General features: G+C 37.7%; 1 protein-coding gene across 1 annotated transcript in view; it reads right to left on the bottom strand.

The window, feature by feature from the left end:
• Positions 1-4,830: 4,830 nt before the first annotated feature.
• SLC38A6 (solute carrier family 38 member 6) overlaps positions 4,831-26,068 on the bottom strand; it is a 91,344-nt gene continuing 70,106 nt past the window's right edge. Inside the window, exons 7-16 of the mRNA XM_007949084.2 lie at positions 22,115-22,197; positions 21,597-21,655; positions 17,183-17,248; positions 16,887-16,940; positions 14,776-14,855; positions 14,329-14,429; positions 6,628-6,752; positions 5,326-5,470; positions 5,101-5,195; positions 4,831-4,911 (exon numbers count right to left, since the gene is read on the bottom strand). Of these exons, the coding sequence (XP_007947275.1) occupies positions 4,831-4,911; positions 5,101-5,195; positions 5,326-5,470; positions 6,628-6,752; positions 14,329-14,429; positions 14,776-14,855; positions 16,887-16,940; positions 17,183-17,248; positions 21,597-21,655; positions 22,115-22,197 (889 nt within the window). The remainder of the gene's footprint in view (positions 4,912-5,100; positions 5,196-5,325; positions 5,471-6,627; positions 6,753-14,328; positions 14,430-14,775; positions 14,856-16,886; positions 16,941-17,182; positions 17,249-21,596; positions 21,656-22,114; positions 22,198-26,068) is intronic.

The following is a 26,068-nucleotide window of genomic DNA, read 5'->3' as shown; positions in this document are numbered from 1 at the left end:
TAAATTAATATAATAAAGCAGCCTTCGACATAGTCAGCATTGATTGTGTATCTATTGAGAGCAGAACTCTTCTGTAAAAGTACTCTCAGTTGAGTTTACTTAATTGGCACGATAGTTAAGCACACAGACTTTATAGTCAAATTTAATTTTGCATTCTGAATGTGTGACCTTGGACCTAGACAACTTCATACTTTCTCTGAAATTTCTTTTTCTTTTTCTTTTTTAAAATATTTTTTGAGTTTTTGGTGGAAGTTTCCACAGCAAATTAGGTTTCCATTTGACAATTTCCACACAAATTGTTCAGTGACATTAGTTACATTTAATACAGTGTATCACCATGCTCTTTGTGTTGTTCGTTCCCTTTCTAGTACTCTAGTTTCTCTGTCCCCTTATCATCTTATCTTTGGTTTTAAGAAATTATTGACCTTTTGGTCCCACACTAATGGGTTTTAAGAAAGGCATTGATCTTACAGGTAGCATCCTTTATTCTACGTGCCATACTGTTATTTCACTAAAAGGTGGTCTTAAGGGATAGGTTCCATTCTAGGTTTAAAGACTATCTCAAGGCCCTGAAAGCCTCAGGAGGTCTTCTGTTCTCTACTGTTCCAGTTTGGCTTTTTTTTTTTTTTCCCCCAATAAGAATATGAGTTCTCCATATTTGTCTCCTATTCTATGCAAGACCAACTATTGTAGCCCTGGTCAAAATGGACTAACTTTAATTTCTAATCTATTTATATAGGGAATATAACTGTAGTACCTCAGGTTGTATTTCAGATTATTAGATAATACACTTGGCATAGTGCCTGGTCCTCTCATAGAAGTGATAGCTTACCATTATCTTAACATTTTATGAGACTGATCTTCTTCCATTTATCCAAAATACAAAACGCAAATTTGCTTCACAATTTTAGGACTAGCACAACTTCTGGTACATAATATATGCTGCTCAGTAAATATTTGCTGAATGAATTAGCCAGCCCTTTTGTTGTGTTGTACATCAGCCCAATGATCAACATTAGATAAAAACACATTCAAACAAGTGACATACATTCTCTGCAGTAATCTTCCTTTTTTCTTTATAGCATCCTACATTACAATGTCTTTTTCCTCCATCTGTTTCTTACCCCCTAGCTACTCAGTTTCCCTCTCCACCTATTTACTTTGTCCCATAGGCGCATAAACCTCTCACTCCCACCTGTTCATCTGGCCATCAGCCAAAATGAGTCTTCCTGCTCCTCATAATTGCTTGTCTTGACTGACAGCCTGGCAAACTAGGACTATGGCTCACGATGACAGTAAAAACACACATCAGACTGTTTAGGAAGGCTGAGAAACAGAAAGAATTGTGATGGCAATGATTTACTTATCCTTCAGCAAGATTTTGTTTTCCATTTGTCCTCCTTCATTTGGAAAGACTCTAACTGTAGGAGGACTACTGGTAGAAGAATGAATTAGTGTGTTTAAAAGTACAGATTTCTCACTACTGTAAAATGTTCCAAGAAGTTCTAAGGCAGAAAGCTATGCCACTCAAAATCCAGGCACAGAAGTTTGCAGGAAGCAAAGTACGTTTAACACAGGACTAATTCTATCATAGCCACAGAGCTCTGTCAACACGCCAAGAGAAGAAAAACGGGATAAAATTAATTCAGCTTGAGTCCCTTTGTTTCAAGCATCTATTTTCCATTTCTGTGTACTGTAACTGGCAGTGTCAGCACTAGAGACAGCCCAGAGAGGAAATACTCTCCACACCCAGCTACCCGCAGGTCATCCAGTAAGTAACCCGATCCTGCACACAAGCAGGGCAGAGACAGGAGAAAGGAAAATTCTGTTTCCCTTAAAAAGAGATCTTTCTAATTCATTAACATCGCATACAATGCTCACCATTTCATTTCTACAAAGATAACCTTACTTCTAGGCTCTAAAGCGAACCCTTTCTTCAGGGTCAAATGGCTGTAGCACTTCTACCAATGGGTGGAATATATATTTCAAATATAAAATAGCACTGCTGCAAATTGCAGAACACTTTGAGAAAGAAATTAATCCTGCCCAGCTGATCTCTGCTCATTTCATTCTCCAGTATATGGAGGAGGAGGAAAAAGTTCTTAAAGGTGACCCTTCACATGTACGCAAACATAGAATGTGAGAGTTTGCAAAGTTAAAAATGTTTTTAGGAGTGCATACTAGAACGGTGAAGGCTAACAATCAATTCATAATTCATTTAAAAACATTTGTAAAGTTTACTTGATAGTTTTGTTTCTGTTCTTCCATTGGTAAATTTACCAGGGTACTAAACTAAAGTTTAAAAGATGATACTATAGGAAGCAGACGAGGCTACAAGACAGGAGCACACAAAGCCAGTTGGGTTGATCTGGTAATTTGCTACCCATCCAATTGCTAGTTAGTGGAGAATCTATGGTACTTTGAAGATTTCAAATATTTTTTTACCTAGATTGTGCTGAATTTCAGATCTTGCCTCTAGATGGAAAAGACGAAGAAGAAAAAATAAAAACCTCAAAGATTTCCAGACGTTGGGTGTTTTAAAGGGCCTCCACATAGTAAATCAAGGCACTGCTGTCTTGTTTTCTCTGCAGCCAGACAGAAATAATACTGCACCAGCAGAGGTGTGAATTACCCCCATTCATCTTAATGGAGTGTTAACTTCAAAGGTTTGTTTTAACCATTTGAATGCTTAGCTCCCGAGTAAACACTGCTTTTAAAAAAAGAAAAAAAAGTACTTTTTAAATATTTCCCCTCAATATACAAATGTAATTTATATTCTTAGCACTCCAAGTGTTTTAATTTAGCAAACAAGTCTCCAAATGTTAAAAAAAAGTATATATATATTTCGTGGATTACTTAGTTTTATTTTAAATAGTTATTACCCAATAAATTATGAACATTAACCCACAGTGAGAAGGCCTGGACTTCCCAGGAAAATGCTGAGGAACAGTTGGATATGGGTCTGTGGTCATCCCGGAAAGGGGGCACTGTTCCTACCACCCATCTTATTAGCTTCCTCCTAACTCCAAACAGGCAACTACGTAAGGCAGAATGTTGAAGTAAAATAAAAATAAATGCCTCCGTAAACAATTTCCTTCAATTTTAATAAGTTTTGTGCAGTGTTCAACAGGTTACTTGTCCCTTTGTCAAACCTCCCATGATCCTATCCTATGAGCAGGTGACAAATGTATTAATTGATACCCAGCTGTCATCACACTTAACATTTGCCCCAGGGGGCACCCTTGCATCTGTTGCAGATTTAGGGTTATTTTAGTGTTACTGAAGGTAGATTTATTTAAGCAGCTGAACTCCTATTTGTATTTGGATCCATAACTCCATAAACAGAAAAAGTAGGTACAAGTAATAGTTTATCAGATTGATGGGCTCTGGCTGACCTGAAGCCACACTGGAGGCCATGCCTGATGTGCCTCTGGGGCCATGCTAAGTGCCTGGTTTAAAGAGAATATTAGTAGTTGAATACAGCTGGGGTAAAACTGTGGGAAAGCACTCAAAACTGTGCACTTGGGGCCTTGTGTGTGAAAGCCAGAGAAAGATCCTGAAGATACTAGTTTGTGCAAGATGGAAAAAGAAGAAATTCAAGATGTGTTCCCATGTCCTTGATTAAAAGCAAATTCTTTTGACTGGTCCAGATGAAGAAATCATAGAAAGGGGATAAACATCTAATCTATTAAGAGAGCCTTTTTCACTCTGCACTTAATTTATATAAGCCCATCTAATCCTTAGAATAAATCTTACATAATACGTTATTAACTCAATTTTATAGATACGAAAATTAAGGCTCAGACAGGTGAAATAGTATGCCTAAATTCACTGACATCTAAACTCAAGTCTTTCTCATCCAAAAGTTTGGGCTATTTCCATCACACCATGACACTGTCAAGTCTCCGAAGAAGTATCTTAATCCAAAAGAACAGCTCACTTATCAATTTTTCAGGCCCAGTTTCCTCAGTGGGAAGCAAAGAGCACCTGCATCCATTTCCATATGTGCAAATGATCACTTTGTATGCAATTCACTACTTTACATCCACACCTGGGTATGATTACATTTTTACCGATACATCCAGCTTTGGTAGACTGCTAATGAGAGCCCTCTACATAGAATACTTGCAGGCAGGAGATCTCGCTTCTGGTAATAAGCCATGTCAGGGGGAAGACTGAAATGATTTACAACTCCCAAACAAAGCGTGATAGAATTATCAATATTTGTCTCCGCTTGCCAAGAATAAATCCCGTGTTAGTGACAAACGGAGAACACTCAGAGAAATTTCCAATACACAGTCATTGTCACAGCTTTAATGCATAATGAGCAACAGAAAGTTTCTCAGCCAGGATCTGGAGGCAGGACAAAATAGCAAGTGGCATAATCCCACATACTGTTACCAGAGACTAATGTTGACAAAATCAACCCACAGCTAGGATGCAATTTTCTGTATCAATGTAATACACTGATTTCCCATAAAAACAAAAAACAAACAAACAGTATTACAACAACAAAAAATAAAACCCCAAATAAACAAGCAAACAAAAGATTGACCCAATACATTTAAGAACAGTGTGAGGTTGTTTCATATGTGAAGAATGTTGAAATGGCAAATGTTCTGTTACATATAATTTATCACAAACAAAACGAAAAGAAAAACCACTGTATCCCCACTTTCCCCTACTTCCTACTGTTTTGTTCTGTTTTTCTGTTGGTTTTTATAAAAATGTTAGCCCATATAAGGAGGATTTATCCCAAGCACCTTCCAGATCATTCCTCTTGCATATGATGGTAAATTATTCTTCATAAAAAGTGGGGAAATATTCCTTTCATTTATTAATCCAATCAAATATGATGAGTGCTAAACTAAAACTCCCAACCAAAATACCAAAGACGAGCAAAGCACAGGCCTGTGGAAATAACGGGGGAGAAAACCAAACCAATTAAGAGTATTCTTTAAAACTCCACCCAGCCCAATAGTGTACTTTATGTTTCACAATAGACATCTTTCTTGATGTAGATAAAATATTTAATATAAAGTGATAAATTATTTCTTAAAATAAGATTCCTAAAAGGCAAAAAAAAAAAATCCAACCTACCCCAAGCTTTTTCCATGAGAGAAAATCCTCTCTGCTAAGTTTAAGATAAAACAGTCCAGGGAATATAGAAACCAAACATGTTGATGTGCTGGCACCTTTAAGTGGGCGGGGAAAAACGAAACAAAACAAAAGAGGATTCAAATGTGAGGGCAGGTGACTAATTTCATCCATCTTATCTTTATTTATTATATGGATTTTTTTTTTTTTTTGAAACAGAAAACTTACCAATTATGCCAAATACATTTTTAATGTCAGGAACATATATTGCAAGTAAAACAATGACAGCATTGAGTGCTAAAGTGACCAAAGAGTGGTGAATCCAGGAGAATGGAAAATTGGAGAAAAATATCATCATTAAAGCTTTCCTTGCCTGTATAATAGAAAAGGAAACTAATTTAACCAGCGAGGAAGCATCAAAACCAAAATATTTGCTTAGAGCAACATAAATGATACAACAGTAGCCATGATATTCTTGCCCCTAAACTATTTAGATTCTAGAAAGTATGAGCTAGTATCAAAATTAAGAAACACACTTCTCTGTGAGAGTATCATAAAAATTAGTTTGTTTTAATTCTAGATATATTTGTCACATATTTTCTTTAGGTTGCAAAAATGTTTAAATTACTAACAAGAACACTGTCAAATGAAATCTCAATCATTTAGATTAAAGTATACAGATAGAAGAACAAAACGTTCAAAACAGAACAAGAAAGTACGCCATGGGGAAGAAACATCATTTACTATTTTGTTTAATAGCATGTGTTTCACAGCATGTAAACATTCAAAGTAGCTCATACACTTCTCATTCCTTAGCTGGGCAGTGGGCGTTCACATCCCAAAAAACGTTTCTCTAGCTCCTGCTGCACACCTGACGCAATCCACACAGCGAGGAACAAAGAACTTTGAAGACCCAGTTCTTAAAGAACTGACTGTTCTGGTAGATTCAAAATATGATGGATTCAAAACATCCATCCAGAAGAACTGACACCTAAAGCCATTGTTTCTATTCTCCCAGAAATTCTTAAGATTCTTATGTATAGTAACTTCAGTGCAGGATGAAAATCTGTTTTGCCCCTTAAATTATATTCCTGAGCAATATAATATTTTGACTAAGATTAAACTAGAATGTATATGTGAAAATAAATTTACAATAAACCAGAAGGAGCTCATTTTTGCTAACTTGAGTTTTTCCTCTTCATGCACATTCTTTTGAAAATAGAATACAGAATTTTGGGGGGGGGCAAACCCCAAGCTTCAGAAGTCCTATGGTCTCTAAATTGGAAACAATGCTGTGGGAGAGCATAAATCTAAGCTAAATCTCAAAAAGCACAAATTAGCTTTGTGGCTCACTGTTATTTCTGTGCTTTCATGGGCCATACACAAGTATGAGGTCTTTGATCAATTACTTGACAAATGAATAAGATATACAGGACTAGATGTTACTCAAACGTGCTAGTCTGCAAAGAATTAGTGTTGCCATATTAGGGAACCGCTACACTAAGCAACAAAACCTTTAAGGGTACTTACAGGGAAGTGGATTAGAGGGACTGTCAAAAGCACAGCAAATAGTAAGCATAACTTCACAGTCATGACAACAACATCATGTGGCAAGTATTTACTATAACCTTGTAGTAATTCTGACTCCACTTTATCTGTAAACAAATAAAAATAGTAAGGATCACATAATATAACTACTAAGATATCAATAATAGCAAAATTATTTTCCTTTGTACAAATGACTTTCATATGGTGGATCCCAGTACCAAATCCATCTCTAGTCTTTTTCCTATCCTATGAAACACAGAGATATTAAAGGTCTTTTAAGATCTACGATCTTTTTTTCTCCCCCAAAGGAAATTAGAAACTACACAGGCAGAATCTCTAAAATTAGGATAATGAATACACGCATCATACACGTATCTCTTTAAAACTTTTCCATGATCTGAAGGTTTTAACAACACTCATGCTTTATACGAAGTGTTTTGATGTGTATTGTCGAATTCTGTCCCTATAATAACAATATGAGATACATAGATAGGCTCAGAAGTATTAAATGATTTGCCCAAGATCACACAACACCAAGTGGCAGAGCTGTAAACCTAAGTTTTGTGTGTATGTCCAAGTCTACACATTTTCCTCAAAACTGCAATGTTTTCTAGACTCTCATAGAGTTCTGTGGATGTTACATGCTTCACAAGCATTTCATCCATGGAGTCATCATTCATAAAAAAGTGAATGCTGTCTTAGGGGAATGGCTTATTTAGCAAGCCAGCATGGTAGTAGTGACAGGATTTGTACATGCTGACCACGCTGTCCTGACACCTCAGGTGGTGGTCCATTCTCACAATGTCTCCTCCAACTCAGATGAGAGGTATGAAGTGACGGTGGTCAAGAACAGTGCATTTCAGTGCCATGTGGGGAAAGACTGTGGTTGTTGAGTCAGCCCCCAACTCACGGTGATCCCATTGTGATGAAACGCTCCCTGGTTCTGAGCCATCCCCATGATTGGCTGGGTATCAGAACATTGTGATCCAGTTTTCATTGGTTGAAAGCAACTGAGAAGCAGATTGCTAGGCCTTTCTCCCTCGTCTTAGTCTGGAAGCTCCACTGAAGCTTGTTCGGCACAGCAGCAACACACACGCCTCCAAGGCCAGACGGTCAGGGGCTGTGCGTGACGTACCCTGGCCAGGAATTGAACCGGGCTCCATGGAAGGAGAGAATTCTACCACCGAACCACCACTGCCCCCATTAGTTTGTGTTTTAAAACAGAATTATGCTTTTCTTATCTGAGAGTGTGTTTTAGAATGGATGCTTTGGGAGAAATAAAAAAACAAACATACTTGTTTTTAAGGATCTTAAAATTTCTAGGACACACATTTAATAGAAAATGTATACACACATATACACACAGAAATGGTAGAAGAAAGGTCTAAACAAAGAACTGTGGGGTTTCTGAAGACTTACAGCTTTGGTTGGGGAGGAGAAGAAACAATAGGAAATCCAGGAAGGTGTGTGCACAGCTGCACGATATAATGAGCAACAGGATGGTCCGAAAACCAGACCTGTTGCCATCAAATCGGTACTAGCTCCCAGCAACCCTGTAAGACAGAGTAGAACTGCACCATATGGTTTTCGGGCTGTAATCTTTACGGAAGCACATCTTTCTCTCACAGGGCAGGTGGTCAGTTCAAACCACCAACCTTTCAGTTAGCAGCCAAGTGCTGATGGTTGTTGTTGTTGTTATGTGCCGTCGAGTTGGACCCAACTCACAGCGACCCTTCCTGGGGTTTCCGAAGCAGTATCACTATGGAAATAGATTGCCTCATCTTCCTTCCAAGGAGTGGCTGGTGGGTTTGAACCGCCAGCCTTCTGGTTAGCAGTCAAGTGCCTTAGGCACTACGCTACCAGAGCTCCCAAGTGCTGATGGTAGAGGGGCTCAAATTCTGGCACCACACTGAGCAATTATTCAAATCCCAGCACTTCTTAGGAACTTAACCTCTCTGAACCTCTCAGCTCCTACATCTGTAAAATATACTGCCTACAGAGTTATTGCCATCAAGTCGTACCTGACTCACAACAACCTCTCCTTGGGTTTCCGAGGCAGTATCACTACGGAAGTAGATTGCCCAACCTTCCTTCGGAGGAGTGGCTGGTGGGTCTGAACTGCCAGCCTTCTGGTTAGCAGTCAAGTGCCTCAGGCAGTTACTGAAAGCATTAAATGAGTTACAATACATGTGCTGACATTCAGTGACGTGGGGGAAGAGAGTCTCTAGGAGGAAGACCCAAAATAAGCAAAAGCCCTGAAGTGGCGAAGGGACTGTTCATCTGAGAAGATGAGTAGTCCAATAGTACTGTTGTTGTTGTTGTTATGTGCTGTCAAGTCGGACCTGACTCATAGCGACCCCTCCTTGGGTTTCCATAAAGATTTACAGCCCTGGAAACCCTATGAGGAAGTCCTACTCTGTCCTAAAAGATCTCTGAGTCGGAATTTACTCAGTGGAAGTGTTTTTTTTTTTTTTTTCCTGGGGGCAGGGAGGAGGGGTGGGGGAGGTACAGCAAAGGGAATAGTGTGTGAGAAGTGAGAAGACTAGAAATGTAGAGTAGCACTCAAGGCCCTGAATAGAGTTCTTTGTACGGTTTGGAATCATTCTGGTAGGCCATCAAGATGCAGTAACTACTTGCAAAGAACAGCATATTATGATCCAAACTAAGCAAAAGTATAGACTGGCCCAAAACAGGGATCATAGAAGTAATGAGAATAATAATAAGTGAGAAGTAATGAGAATGTCAACTAGACTAGTAATAGCAGAAATGGGAGAGAAACTAATTGTGTAAAGTATCAAATACTTACTTTATACAAGGTGGGACTAATAGACTAAATAGGAGACTAAGAAGAGCCAGGAAATCTGGATTCTATTTCCAAATCTGTGAGATACTTGTAGGTCTTTGAAAAAACATGGCAAACTATTTTATTTCCATTTGCTGAATCATAAAAATGAGCTATTAACACTTGTTGCTTAATAACCTCCTAGCCTTTGAAAATGGTCTGGCTATTATGTAACACTTGGCTCGCCAAAGGAGCACTTTTCAGAGCACTCTTCTCTTCCTCGACATGTAATGCTGTAACATCTGTAATCAGAGCAAGTATTATTAATCTAGGTACATACTTACAGGTCCCTTGAATCTGACAAAATTTAGATATGAACTAGGCCTTGGGAGCTCTGGACAGAAGGGTTCCAAGCAGCTCCAGAAGCCTGAAGAGTTAGATTTGTTACAAATTCAAAAATCCGTCATGTCCACTTTCTACCCTCTTCGGATAAAAATCTTCTGAGCCACTCAAGCCCGTATTCTTAGCTCAGCCTTAACATGTATAAGGGATAGAGTAAAACACGCTTCTTTGATTCCAACAAATCTTTACAAATCTTAGTAAGAAACTGATTGTGAGCTCTGAAAGTCATAGATGCCACGAAGTCAGGATGCTGCCCAGTTTAACAGGCCTTGTCAAACAGGGCATGAAGCTCAGAAAGATTATCACAGAGTAGCAGAAAGAACACTGGATTTGCATTCAGGTAATGTGCCAAGAACTGTGCGACAGGTCACTGCACCTCTAGGAGTCTCAATTGTCCATCTATGAAATGGGTTGAATACCTTAATTCATAACCAATCTTTCTGATAAGATCTCAGGCTCAATTAGAATTTCTTTCCATAAGACTGAGAGTTACTGTTATATTGATATAAAGATACTATAAAAGGTTTTTCTTAGTTATGATTAACAAGTAAAAAAAAAAAAAAAAAAATCCACTGAGAACAGCAAATCCATACCTGAATCTTTTTCTGCTTTTGGAGAAGGAATAACTTTTACATCAGTCTGACTATGTATCTATCGAATCTTCCATCTAAATACCCGTCTACCTGCCTACCTACCGGGTGATTTTTCTTAGTTTCTACTTCTCCACTGTGTAACATCTGACGACTCTGAAGAGTCTGCACTGATGGAGAAGGAGCTGCGGCAGAGGCAGCAGAACAGGTTTACTTGGTATCCAGGCAAATCCCTGCCTAAGAAACCTTTTATTCACAGGCATGAAGAGCTTTAGCCTCTGTGAGATCTCTGAGGTCAAGCAACAATTACAGATAGATAGATACACAGAGATAGGTAGGTAGATGGATAGATACACACACAGGGCTGGAGCTTAAGTGAGCCAGGCTGTTCCAAAAGCTCACTTTAGCAGAAACTTGGAATAGAGAAACCTGGGTTTTTACTGCATAATTCCAGAGTAGGCAGCACAGTAATAAAGGTAATGACTTGGGGGACAAACAGAACTGGATTCAAATCCCAACTCCATCATGTGCTAGCTGTGTGTGTCTGGCCAAATGGCTCAACCTATGTGAACCTACATCTAACTTACAGAGTTATTCTGAGGATTAAGTTTGGTAACGCATGTAAAATACCTGGTACTTAATGAATATTAGCTCAGCTAATGTATTAGCATCTGTCCCTCTTCCAATTCCCTTTGAATTTCTTACAATTTAGTACAACTTCTAAGCATCTAAGGGTGATTCATGTAACTATTTCTCAGTTGTCCTGATGATGTCGTTGTTCTTGTTAGGTGCCGTCATGTCGGCTCTGACTCATAGTGACCCTATGTACAACAGAACGAAACACAGCCCAGTCCCATGCCAGCCTCACAATCCTTGCTATACCTGAGCCCACTGTTGTAGTAGCCACTGTGTCAATCCACCTTGATGAGGGCCTTCCTCTTTTTTGTTGACCCTCCACTTTACCAAGTATGATATCCTTCTCCAGGAAATGGTCCCTTTGGACAACATGACCAAAGTAGGTTAGACGAAGTCTGGCCATTCTTGCTTCCAAGGAGCATTCTGGCTGCACTCCTTCCAGGACAGATTTGTTAATTCTTTTGTCAGTCCATGGTACTTTCAATATTCTTTGCCAACATCACAACTCAAAGGCATCCACTCTTCTTTGGTCTTAGGTAGATCATTTGAGGTTTCTTCTGGATAGCTCTACTTATTTATTTGGGGGTAGGATGGGGAAAGAAGAATGAGGTCCATGTTTTTGGGCTTTTTCCTCTACATTGAAGATCTCTAAATATAATAGTATTTGTACCAAATGGCAATTTTAAGTTCTAAAAATATGCAGCTATTCTACAATATTCTTTGTAGAGGAGATCCTGCTACAGTTTTACTGAGCTCAAGTCTTCATAAAAACCAACAAACCCAACAACCAAAAAAACAGAGCTGATATTTTCATGAATTTTGAAACGTGGCTATCTGTTTTAGCTTTCTTTGTAGTATATCCAGCAGTGGACCATGCTCTCGCTGACAATAATGTTTTTCCTGATGTCATACATAGAGATCTATCACTGTCATCCTACCAGGACTGTTGACATGGATATACAAATGCAAGAGCAGACGGCAATGAATGGATGGCCTTTATTACCGATGAAATAATATAGAGATAGCAAGAAAAGGAATATATAGAATAATTATAGCTTTTCCACACAGACAACTCCAAGATAATACCCACAGCATACCCTGACAGCATCAGGATTTGAGGAAGACTCATGAACAACCTGCGATATACAGATGACACAACTTTGCTTGCTGAAAATGAGCATAATCTGAGGCACTTACTGATGAAGATTAAAGGCTACACTCTGCAGTATGGATTACACCTCAATATAGAGAAAACAAAAATCCTTGCAACTGGTCCAATAAACAGCTTCACGATGGATAGAGAAAAGATTGAACTTGTCAATGACTCCATATTACTTGGTTCTACAATCAACGTCAAGGGAAGCAGCAGTCAGGACATCAGATGACATATTGCATTTGGCAAATCTGCTGCAAAAGACCTCTTTCAAGTGATGAAGAGCAAAGATGTCTCCTTGAGGACTAGGGTATGCTTAACCCAAGCCATGGTATTTTCAATTGCCTCTTATGCCCGTGAGAGCTGGACAATGAATAAGGAAGATCGAAGAAGAGTTGATGCTTTTGAGTTGTGGTGTTGGAGAAGAATTATAAGAGTACCACGGACTGCTAAAAAGGCTAACAGATCTGTCCCAGAAGAAGTGCAGCTGGAATGCTCCTTGGAAGCGAGAATGGCCAGACTTCATCTCACCTGCTTTGCTCATGTTGTTAGGAGGAACCATTCCCTGGAGAAGGATATCATGCTTGGTAAAGTGGAGGGTCAACGAAGAAGGGGAAGGCCCTCAATGAGATGAATTGACACAGCAGCTGCAACGAGGGGCTCAGCTATGGCAAGGACTGCGAGGCTGGCACAGGACCGGGCAGTGTCTCGTTCTGCTGTGCACAGGGTTGCTATGAGTCAGAGATGACTCGACGGCACCTGACAACGATGACAACAACAACAACCCTGAAAAGTTATCGTATTTAAATTTAATTTTATTAAAGATAGTAAGAGAAATGCAGTACAGCATGTGGAATTACAAAATAATTACAATAATAATGGTAAGAGTAATAGTAACACACCACCAGCAGTAGCTCGCATTTGTGGAGAACAACTCAGAGGCTCCTTGAAAAAAGGCCTGGCCTTCTTCTTCCAAAAGCATCAGCCATTGAAATCTTAGTGAGTACAGTTCTATCTGATACTCATGGGGTCTAATCAACTCAACAGCAAGTAGATTTTGGTTTTGCTGTATGCCAAATACTATGGCAGATATTTTACATATATTTATATTTCCATATAACCCTATGCAGTCATCCTTATGTTACAGATTAGGAGATGAAGATACTGCAAGAAGTTGACAAACTCAGTGTAATTTGCATTATAATTTGCTTATTTGCAAATTAAACAAATATGTTTGCAAATTACATGAGAGTGGACAATTTTTTTTCTTGTTCTAGAGTTTTAAGTTTTACTTTTGCTTGAGGTTCTTATCAGAAGAAAAAAAATACTAAGCAGGCAATTTTTAAAAAATAAATAAAAGAGAATTTGAATTTCATTTTGTGAGTTTAAAAGAAGACTTTTTCAAATATTAGGGAGAAAAGTGGTGATGCATCCCAGAATACACACCTGCTGGATCCTGTGGGAATGAAGCCTGAGGCAGAGACCTCTCATGTGGAAGTGTAAACTACAGTCCAGAAGAGAAGCTTGTCTTTCTCAACTTGTTCTATTGTAACTAAGATCAATGACCCCCTTCATAACCTGATATTAAATATATCAAATTCTCAATTAAAACAGAATCATTACTGAACATTTTTTTTCTTATAGGAAGACATCGGTGTCCCTGAGCTTGAAGTTTTACTTAAGTGTTTAAGAAAATTTTCACATGAAGGTGCTAGTGTTGGACGTTGCTTTACCTTTACAAGAGAAAGTGAGTACCTTCTTTCGGCCTCCAGAGCTACTCCAATACAATGCACTGAACTCTGGCAGCCTAAACAAATTAATTTACTGATGAAAGGCAGTTCATACTCCAGTGTGAGAACATCTCCACAACACTTATCCAAAGTTTTGTCAAATATAATTAAAGAATAGGAGCTCTGGTAGCATAGTGGCTAAAACACTTGACTGCTAATCAGAAGGCTGGCGGTTCAAACCCACCAGCCACTCCTCGGAAGGAAGGTTGGGCAATCCTACTTCCGCAGTGATACTGCCTCAGAAACCCAAGGAGGGGTCGCTATGAGTCGGGGCCGACTCGACGGCACATAACAACAACAACAACAACAACAATTAAAGAATATACTTACCATAAAAAGTAAGGTACCCAAAGAGTGCAGATATAAAATAAATGAGAAAACTTAAAGCAATCGCTGTATTGGTTACATTCTGCATTCTTTTCTTTGAAGGGCTAAAAGACAAAATGGCAAAAATATAATCAGTGATCTGAACTATATCCAAAGAAACACGTATCTCCCAACCTAGTCAAGAAGATTTCTGAATCATCAAGACCCAGGTCATTAGTAACTATACACTAGAATACCTGGTTTGAAATTACGACACAAAGATTACATTTCCAGGGAGCAGTCTCAACTTGGACAAACCCAAGTCTTGATTTGTTTTTATTTTTAAACTATCATTTAGAATCCAGTAATGGAAAGAAAGAATTAATAAAGGAGAATGTCACTAAATCTGAAAGCCCTAGAGGTAAAAGGACATACTTAATATATTTAAAACATTCCAGGGTCCTACAGTACCTTTGAAGTTCACAGTATATGGGCAATATTGAAGTGTGGCAGAGAAATGAAAAAGCCATGGTTGGTATGGCGTATGCACTCTGGAAAAAAAAAGAAAAAGATGAAATTATTAAATGCTGCTCTGTTGAAAGCAGGACTTAATTTGTCAAAAAACTCAAATATTTTAAAAAATTGATTTGGTTATACTTATTTTTCATGAATTATGTCTATAAAATGATGATGATGATAATAATATTAATTATTATTATTGTTAAGAGATACAGTTATAGCCAAGAGCAAATGTTTTACTTGATTCTTGAATTGCCTATACTAGCCAGAATACTTCTTGGTCTCTCCTCATGCCATGGTGCTGTTACTAACAATACAAGAGATTTTGCATTACCAGATGAAGTCAAACACCAGATGAAGTTAAATGTCTATCCTTAGTCACTGTAAGTTGGAATCAACTTGATGGCAGTGGGCTTGATTCCCCACCCCCCCAAAAAAAATGCAATTTCAGTTTATCTACAGCACGGATTTTTCTATATTATTAGGGTAAGATAAAAAAATAATTTGAGTAGGATGAATGTTCTTACTATAATCCCCAGGCTTTCCTGATGTATGCAATTTAAATACATTTCGTGACCCAGAACAACAACAATAGTTAAAGTTCTCAAAGCTGTTTCTATCTATAGGGAATACTGAAGATATTCTAAAATATTCTCAATCTATAGGATCACATTTTGGTTTTTCCAGGATCTTTGACTAGGCTCTCTTTTAATGAGAATGAACATTATCTATTCTAGATCTACAAACTCTTAGCAATGCAGCATAAGTTATTATTTTTTTTTCTTAATTAGAATATTTAACTAAAGAGCGAGGGGAAGTTACAAAACAAATCAAAATTACCTTCTAAATAAAAATACCTTCTCTGTAAAATGGATAGTGACAATTTACTTTCTTTTTTGCTCTAAAAAAGCGCCTAAGGCACTTGACTGCTAACCAGAAGGCTGGCTGTTCAAACCCACCAGCCACTCCTCAGAAAGAAGATGGAGCAATCTACTTCCATAGCGATACTGCCTGGGAAACCGAAGGAGGGGTCGCTATGAGTCGGATCTGACTCAAGGGCACATAACAACAACAACAACAGCAAGAAATCTAGGCTATTTATTAAAAGAAGTTCCAGATGACTGAAGACCTATCTTGGGGCATAAAGCAGAGACTCCTAAAATATCTGAGGAGGGCTGGGAGGAAGGAAGCAGTGGTGTTTCTTCCTGAGACTGGATTAGAGAAATGAGAGTTTGATTCACAATTCTCTGTTTCATATATTGCTCAATTTCCTGGCATGTCAATTACCCTACCTAGATCTTTAAGGCACATGGAAGTCTTTATCATGTAAAAAGATGTGGTAACCTCCCTGTGGGGCTGGAGAGACATTAAAAACTGGGGATAAGAAAAAAACGGTTGTATAGAGGAATGACCACCCTAACATTCCATACTAATAGAGTAGTACATAGTGGAGAGAGTATCTGTGACCTGCAAAATAACATCTCAGCAGAATCTTGCAGGTATTTCCAGTTTGCGGATGGAGAAATAGGGTATCCTAGGTGCCTCAGGGACTTGGTCTTCTCTTCTCCACTCCAGGCATCATAAATTTCAATTCTGGAATTTCAGCCAGAAGACATATTGGCAGTACTCAATTCTCTGGTCCAATGATGAGGTTGTTTAGTTACAGACCAAGGTTCTGCTCACAAGGGAGGAGTTTTTGATATAATTGACTATTTAGCTTTACAAGACCAGAGGGCAAGAGGAAGTCTGAACCCACAGAGGACCTTATTGGCCAGACCAGACATTCAGTAAAATCTGTTCTCTTAAGCAGTGGCCCATTTAAAACAGGCTCCATTTAAAGACATGCCAAAAAAAGAAGCGGGGGAAAAAAAAAGGTGGCTGTTTCATAATGGGCCACCCTGTGTCAAATAATATTATTCTTCTGGTAGGCAGCCCTATACTTAACACTTTCATGGAAATTAATTAGTTACAGGTACAAAGACCTAAGAGACCCTGTTACACAAATCTTTTAAAACTTGAAATGTGAAAAATCAACCAAAAGTATCTGTTAATAACTTCCATACCTCTTTGGAGAAATGAAAGAGCTTTGGTTTACAATCATCTGTAGCATTTGAAATCTGTTTAAGTGGATTGAGGGGAAAAAAGGAAACCAACAGCGATTAAAAGTCAGAATACATAAACAAAAATGATTAATTTATTATTACTAGGCTTTCAAATAAAAGTATTTCAAAACAATGTTCCAAAATTCAATATAACCATTACTTTTTTTGCTAATTAGAAATAAATCATTGGTCTGATTTTTTTTTTTTCTTTTTAGCTTAAAATGAAAAGAAACTAAAAAGAAAATATAAGCTATTACCTGGAAATATTCCTCGACGTAATTTAATGTCAGAGGACAAGGAATGGACCATTTTTTAATTATTACCTATAAGAACAAATAAAGTTATCACTCAAATTATTCTTATAAAATTTATGAAAAGAGACTGATTTTAAATTGATCAGCTTTATTTTAAATAAATCTGACTCCATATCAAATACGATTCTAACAGAAGATTCCATGCTCATATGATTTTCCCATTTATATTTAGACAGAATTAGTTAGATTAGGAAGGAGCTCTGGTGGCACAGTGCCTAAGGCATTTGACTACTAACCAGAAGGTTGTGGGTTCAAACCCACCAACTGCTCCCCGGAAGGAAGATGGGGGAATCTACTTCTGTAAAGATTTACAGCCTCGGAAACCCAATGGGGGTCACCATGAGTTTCCATTTACTCAATGGCAGTAGGTTTGTTTTTTTTGGTTTAGTTAGATTAGGATCATCATTCAATAAACAAAGCATGATCACAGTTTAGGAGGAGGCACTGCACATCTGTCTAGTGGGGATGTCCCCGAGCAAAGACTGAGAGTACTCTCATGTCTACTTTTAAAACAATAATTGCAGCAAGGCATTTAAAAAAAAAAAAAAAACTCAAAATGGGAACATGATGTTTTCGGTGACAACAGTACAAAAGTATTATTTGTAGACATCAGTAGCATTAGGGAAATATTAATAGCATTTTTGGAAAAGGCTACAGGCAGAAATAAGTAAAGACTATATGCAAAGGGTGGAAGGAAGGTTGGCCAATCTACTTCTGTAGTGATACCGCCTTGGAAACCCAAGGAGGGGTCGCTATGAGTCGGATCTGACTCCATGGTATTGAGTTTGGCTTTGGTGACATGCAAAGGGCAAGCAAGGAGATTTCTAACTGCTGCCCCAACCCCCTCTCCCACCGTTAGTTCTTCAGATTTGTATTATTTTGGGTGACTATGGAGAAAGCTAGCTAAGAATAAGAGCACACAACTAGGGAATCCCAGCTGGTAAAAATAAATTGAAAAGTAAATAAAGAAAAACATTAAAAGAAATCCAGGGGGATGTTGTTTCCCAGAAATAATCACTGAAAATATTTTAGGATTTTACTCTTAACTGTTCTTGTTCCTAGACCTATAGTTGTGGCTGTGTCAACATTACCATTGTTGTCATTGCTTCAGGGCACTAATTACTCTGTAAATGTTTGCTCAGGGCTGAAACTCAGCATACAAAGGGACAAGGGAAAATGAAGTGTTTGTCCTTTGCAGGGAACCAATAAGTAAAGCACTATTATGATTCTTGTTTCATATTTATATAATTTTTGATTTGAACTAATTCCATCAAAATATTATATAGTGATAAAGCAAATCTAAGGAAAATATAGGCTTTTAGGATTAGATTAATGAGTGAAGAATGACTCTTAAATTAAAAATCTCACCAATGGGGGAAGTGGGAGGTGAGGAGAGTTATAAGGATAAACTGGGCAAGTTTGCTCTGACATTTCTAGGTATATTTTTAATATTAAATAAATTTAAATGATCAACTTACCAAGAGGAAAGGAAAAAAATCAAAGCGATAATCTCACCATCTTTTTTCTGAATAAGGATAGGACGGAGAAGCCAGAAAAGCAGCGTTCTTACTGGTGTCTGTCTTCAGCCTTGCTCCATATTTAGTTCCTCATTTTTTTCCCTTACTAGCTAAGGTGGTAGAGTGCCTAGGTGGTGCAGTTAATGCGCTCAGCTGGTGATGAAAATGTTGGAAGCTCAAGTCTATCCATAGACTAGGGAAGGCCTGGCAATCTACTTCTGAAAAATCTGCCATCAAAAACCCTATGAAGTACAGTTCTACTCTGACACAGTCGCCATGAGTCAGAATTAACTCAACGTTTGATAATAACAAGTGGTGGTAGTAACAACCACTTATTGAGCACTTACTATGTACCAAAGGAGCTATGCCTAAGGCACTTGACTGATAACCAGAAGGCTGGTAGTTCAAGCTCACCAGCCACTCTGGGGAAGGGCAATCTACTTCTTTAAAGATCATGCCGCTGCAGAAACGCAATAGGGGTTGCTATGAGTCAGAATCAACTCGAGGGCAGTGGGTTTGCTTTTTTGGTACTATGTACCCAGGAGTCCCTGAGAGGCTGCTGTTGGTATTGGTTGCCAGTGGAGTCGATTCCGACTCCTGGTGATCACATGTGTGCAGGTAGAGCTGCTCCACAGGGTTTCAAGGCTGTGACCTTTTGTACGCAGATCGCCAGGCGTCTCTGGTGGGTTCAAACTGCCAACTTTTCAGCTAGCAGTCATGTGCTTAACACGTCCAGCTGCTAAGCTAAAGACCAGCAGTTTGAATCCATCTAGAGATGCTTTGGATGAAGAGCCTGGTGATCTACTTTCAAAAAATCAGCCATTGAAAACCCTACAGAGCACAGTTCTATGTGGAAAAGGCCACAGGCAAAAATAAGTAGAGACCTTAAGCAAAAGGGGAGTTCAGGGGTTTGTGATTTATAAGTGCTGCCCTTTTACTTAGTTCTTAGGATTTGGTTGGTTTTATGTAATTCAAAATTTAACACTTGGAGAGTCTAAAATAAACGTGTCAATTTAAAATAGCATTGAAGTCCACAGAATGCTTGATTGTCCCATTGGAGACCAAATTTAAATTGTGCTCACAGGTAAAATAATCTGAGCAGATGGTTTGTAAAGCATTATAATAAATGCAGTATATGAGTATTATTTCCAGATGACTGCTACAGTAGAAATCTGCATTGAATTAAGGACTATCTGTCTTGACGGAAATGAATACTGTGAAAACTACAGTAGACATATCATATCACTATATTTCACCTGCTTCAAAACTATTGGCTACAGAAATGAAATTACTTCTACCCATGGAACATTGGGGAGATCTGGTGGAGCCGTGGTTAAAGCATTGCGCTGCTAACCAAAACCTACCAGCCACTCGACAGGAGAAAGAGGAGGCAGTCTGCTTCTGTAAAGATTACAGCCTTAGAAACCCTATGGGGCAGTTCTACTCTGTCCTATAGGGTTGCTATGAGTAGTAATCAACTCAATGGCAGTGGGTTTGGGTTTTTGTTTTGTTTTGTTTTGTTTTTTAATGTAACTCTGGGAGCTCTGGTGGTGTAGTCCCTCAGGCATTTGACTGTTATCCAGAAGGCTGGAAGTTCAAACCCACCAGCCACTCCTCGGAAGGAAGATTGGGCAATCTACTTCCGTAGAGATACCACCTAGGAAACCCAAGGAGGGGTCGCCATGAGTCAGAATTGACTCTACAGCAGTGAGTTTGGTTTTTTTGTTTTAATGTAAGCCTTGGATTGGTAATTATCTGAGGGAAAAATTTAGTATTTTACTTATATCGTCTCTCTTTCATATCAATATGTTCATTTGCATATTTAGGCCATGACAATGAAAATATTTACTAGGTCTCCCTCTTGAATATGGAGCCTGGAAAGTGCATACGCAATTCACTTACTTGTAAAGTACAAGTCCAACAACTATGGTGGAGGACAATGGTTTTAATGTTGATAAATTCAAGAAATGATGCAAATGTTAAGGTTTATTTTTAGTTTCAAGGGCATTCAATAGAGTATGTTTTGTACACTGGACCATGGTCACTTCCATATAATATTTAAATAATCTAAAGTTGTTTTATGCTGTATCTCAGAACATAGTTTAGCCTAAGTTACACATACCCTAGATTGTTTTGTCGGCTCTGAAATCTGGCACTACACTATGGCTTAACTAATGATGTGCTATCTTGCTGTCAAATATGGTAGTTTTCTTCAATTCATTTCTCAGCAACAAGGGAGAGTTTTACTGAATTTATGAGAAGGCCATTTGAAGCTGTATCTTCTTGGCAAATTTAAAATGTTTAATCTTACTTAAGAGTTGACATTAAATATTGATTGTGGGGTAAAATGCTACATACAATAGGAGAATTCAGGCACCCCAGTTCTTACTAGCTCACCCCCATGGTTAGGTCCCACAAATTCTGGTTTCATTAATGAAACAGAGTTGCAAAATTAAGATGATTAGTATCAAATTGGTTTTATAAATTAGAACCAGCCTGATTCTTATGCCTAAACACAACACAGAGACACACTATTGTACAGAAGTAAATTTATACACATGCCTACACAAAAAAAAAATTACACTCCATCTAGGGTTTTAACAGAATTTGGTTTGCTCCCCTCACTAGAGATGCTGAATTTAAAATATTGCTCTATGCCTTTTCAAAACAGATAAAAAGAAGGAAAACAATTGTGTGAAACAAAAGTCCTTTTAATAACACATTGAACTAAAATAGGACACCCTTCTCAACACTAAACAGAGTTAAGAGAATAAAAGATATTTACACAATGAGCCCGATTTTAGTGAGGAGATAAGCAATGCACTATATTTTAAACTTACCACGAGAGCAAAGAACACCATAAAGAAAAATGATAAACTACTTGTGTAGCCAAGAAAGCCTGTAAAATAACAGTAAAATAAAAAGCAATTTATAAGGAAAGTGATCCTAACGTAGAGCTAAAGCTATACATCTTGGTCATGTTTTCTATTACTGTGCTTCGTATCTGGGGCTTAGGGCTCAGAATACCAACATTCCAACTATCTGTCACAGATCATTTATGTAGCTCTGTAGAGCAGAATTGGAACTGGCTTACCACTAATGGTACACTGTAAGGAAAGGCTGCTCTTTAATGTTGCCCTGTAAAGATTTTATTTTAGCGGGGCAGACAAAACACTACTGCAAACCAAGTAAAAGGTTAACTGGGCAGGACTGAAGGCTGAACAACGTAAAACAAGGCCAAGTTTGAAATTATTCACAACCACCGCCCTTCTGCTAAAAATGTGGTACTATGAAATTTTTAAATTCCTTAATATTTTCTTTCTTTTAAACAAATCATGTCTTCTTTTAAAAGACTTACCTATTTTGGGAAGAAGTGCAAGAGGGAACACAATGGCAACACAAATAATTATTAGTAATGTTTGTCCATCAAGATACCAAGACCTGTTAGGGAAAAAGAAAAGCTCTGTTTTCGGAACATGACACCAGAGTTTATGTGTATGTATATATGTGTGTATGTGTGCATACTACACATGTGTACACACACCTATACAATCACCCATTAGGAAAAGCCTATTCCATTTTGTTAAAATATGTTCTTGTGAGATCCTATTACTCTTATTAATAAATTTACATTTAAAAAACAATGAGATGCCATTTTTCATTTACCAAATATCCAAATACTTAAAAATAAAATAGGCAATATTGGTGAGAAGTGATGAGGTATATACAAATTGTGGGCATATAAACTGTGTAAATTACTTTTCTGGAAAGCAATTTGACAAAAGCCTCATATATTTATACCCTTTAACACTTACAAAAAGATTAATAGAAATAAGCAAACAATTAGTGATAAGAATAAAGATTTTTATAAAAAATATGTTTATTGAAAATATTTAAGTTGATGAAAATTGGAAACAGTTTAAATGTTTAAGACCATGATAATTTTAAAATAAATTAAGAATCACTAAAAAAAAATTTTATAGGTACAATAATATAAAGAATATTCAGTAAACTTCATAGATAAATACCATGATCCTAACTGAAGAGAAAAAAAAATATTCATTAAAAATTGAAAGGACCACAACATACTGATAGTCATTATCTCTGCGTGGTTCAAAGATGAGTAGTTTTTTCTTCTTTATAGTTTCCTATATTTTTCCAAATTTTCAGGAATGAGCATGAATTAACAAGAAAAAAAAAGATTTGTTTTTTCATACAAAGGCATTTGAATATTGAATGAAAAAGGTAGGTCAAAAGTGTGATTAAAAAAAAAAAACAACTCACTGCCATTGAGTAGATTGAACTCATAGAGACCCCCCTTGGGTTTCCAAGGTGGCGTCTCTGTAGAAGTATATTGCCCAATAATTTTATAAAACTGGATACACATAGAAAAAATTCTGAAAGATACACTCAAAATATTAAAAGTGGATATTTGTATATGATAGCAATAAGAGCATTTTAGTTTTCTCCTTGTTTCTAGACACACACACAAATAGATGGTTTTCAATTTTTCCACATGTTGTATATAAGTGTATAGATTTTTAAAAGTTAATTCCCCAGACTCTAAGAGACTAGTATGTACAGGACAAACAATTCATGAAAGAATAAATACACATTGAAAAAGTCTATCTCTAGGACTAACTAAACAAACAAACAAAAAGAGGCTATTTTTGTCCATTAAACTAGTAAAAATTACTTAAAAAATAAAACTCAAGGATGTTACATAATTCGTTCCTCATACATTGCTAGTGATCTCATCAATTAATACTATCTTCTGGGAAAACATTTTCATAATACATAGCAAGAGCAAGAAAAATGTGTGGTAGTCTACTCGAATAACCTAAAATATAAAAAATGCTATGTACATGAAGCTGCTGAATATGACATTCTTGTAATATTAAGAAGCTGATGAAAACTATATATTCAACAATAGAAAACATTTAGGCCAGTAACAGGATACTCAATAGAATGTTATAACACACTGCTGTCAAGTTGGACTCGACTCCTAGCGACCCCTCCTTGGATTTCTGAGGCGTTATCACTACGGAAGTAGATTGCCCAACCTTCCTTCCAAGGAGTGGCTGGTGGGTTTGAACCACCAGCCTTCTGGTTAGCAGTCACGTGCCTTAGGCACAATGCCACCAGAACTCCTATGGAACGTTATACGCTTAAAAAAAGAAAAAAAAAGCATAATCTAGTAAAATGGAAAATGTTAATGATATAAATACAAAATATATTATTAATTATATTAAAAAAAGAAGTCTGGGGAAAAACTCAAGGGAAATAACAAAGCAATAACAGTGGTTAGGGTAGAACAATATTATGTGTAATTTTTGTTTTCTAAGTTTTCTGTAATGTAGTTGTAATCTTGTTATACTGAAACACACATACACCAGGTACATAGACACACACAATAGTAACAAAGTGAAATTCATGCTAAAATTGAAAGTGGGAGCATTTACCATCAATAGATCAGGATTATTATTTTTTTTAAGTTAGTGAGAGAACATTAAATTTCACTCTTTTGAGTGACTTAGAACCAGCACAATTTTTAAATAAAAGTAAATCAGTTACAACCTTTTAGAATTTAATATTGGTAAGCAATTACTTGTACATTCCTTATACAGTGCTGAAATAGACTGTGTTAAGAGATTTGAGCTGTGCTCTCTGTCCATAAAAGAAACAGCTACATAAGCAAATGGAAATAGAATTTGCTAGAAATGTTGAAGCATTGTCTTAAACACTGGGAACCTATTCTCTTAATTATAATGGACAATTGCTACATAGGTAAATGAAGAACTAGAGGCTGAGAAAGAGTGGGAGCCATGGAACTATATCCTAATATATAATTCTTAGGTCCTTGGTGTCACCTCACAAATGGGTCACAAGGACAGCAGGGACTATTTTTTCAAATCATTTGGCAAATGTTCTCAAAATTTCAGTTTGCGGTACTGCACCCTCCTTCACTTTCTACCGGGCAGCCAGAGTCTCCCAGTGCCACGTTAAATTAAGAAAAGGTTTTCTTCTACATGGGTTTCAACTCCTGGCTTCTAACATGGCCCTTATGATTCACTGTACGTCTTTTGTTGTTGTTGTTATGTGCCGTGGAGTCTAACCCGACTCATAGCAACCCCTTCTTGGGTTTCCGAGGTGGTATCTCTACAGAAGTAGATTGCCCAACCTTCCTTCCGAGGAGTGGCTGGTGGGTTTGAACTACCAGCTTTCTGGTTAGCAGTCAAGTGCCTTAGGCACTACGCCACCAGAGCTCCCATCCTGGTTTATGAGGAAGTTCTCTCCAATGTATCTTTAATCGTTACTATGGGTGTTGGCAACTTCCTCCTTCTCTTTAACTGACTGAGAGAAGGAGCAGCAGCAGAAATAACCATGATCATATATTTCCCTTCTCCGCCCTAATTCATGCCCTTAGGAGATATATGTGCCAGAAACTAGGCATAAGTATTTAAATAAATATTACGTATGCGTAAGTATTTATTTCTAGCTCCAATGACCTAAAGCTGTGCATTATGAATTTGCACATGCCCCTCAACTTCTAGTACGTAGGAGGCCTTACGAGAGTACACACATTAAAAATATAAAATGATACTCAACATATTAATCTTCTAGTCACTCTCAAATAAGAATCAAAATGGGAACTTCCAAATATCCCTCATTGAGGAATGCCTGGCAACTAAATGTCTGAAGCTGGCGAAAAGCCCAGGGCCCTGTGCCCGAAATCTCCTTCCTTCTGGGACCCAATATAAGACCCAGACAGTTGCAGTGCCAGGAAAAAAAAAAAGGCCCAAAGGAGCATCGAAGCAGATGCCATCTGTTAGTTCTGCTGTTCCTGCTGTCAGGAAGGTTGACTTGAGCAAAAAAGAGCATGTTGACTCCCAGGCCCAAAGACTCTTGTACCTTATGTAAGAATAAAGCAACACTTTTTGAAATCCTGAATAGTTACTTTATACTATTTCAGATAACAGTTCATTCATGTTTGTTGAAGCCATGACTGCCCAAAGCACTAACTGGGTCTGAAGACAACTCGACCTCCTTCCAGCAGTATCTCAAAATCACATAGCCATGGAACATTAGAGCTGGAGGGGATCTTAGAGCTTAGAGCTTATCTGGTTCAACAGCTTCATTTTACATGTTTGTAAACTCAGCAGAAGGATGCTGATGATCTGAGTGATAGTAACAGTGGAAATACAGGACTCTCTGCTCTGGAATCACCACTCGCTCTCACTTTATGGTACTTTTCACCAACTGCCTCCTCATTTCAAGACTGTACTTTACACTCTTCACAGGACTGAACTTA

This window comes from Orycteropus afer, unplaced genomic scaffold, assembly GCF_000298275.1.
Source record: "Orycteropus afer afer isolate SDZICR_OR568_19922 unplaced genomic scaffold, OryAfe1.0 scaffold00237, whole genome shotgun sequence".
Lineage (NCBI taxonomy): Eukaryota > Metazoa > Chordata > Mammalia > Tubulidentata > Orycteropodidae > Orycteropus > Orycteropus afer.
The sequence above is the reverse complement of the archived record's forward strand: the minus strand, read 5'-3'. Positions and strand labels throughout refer to the sequence as shown.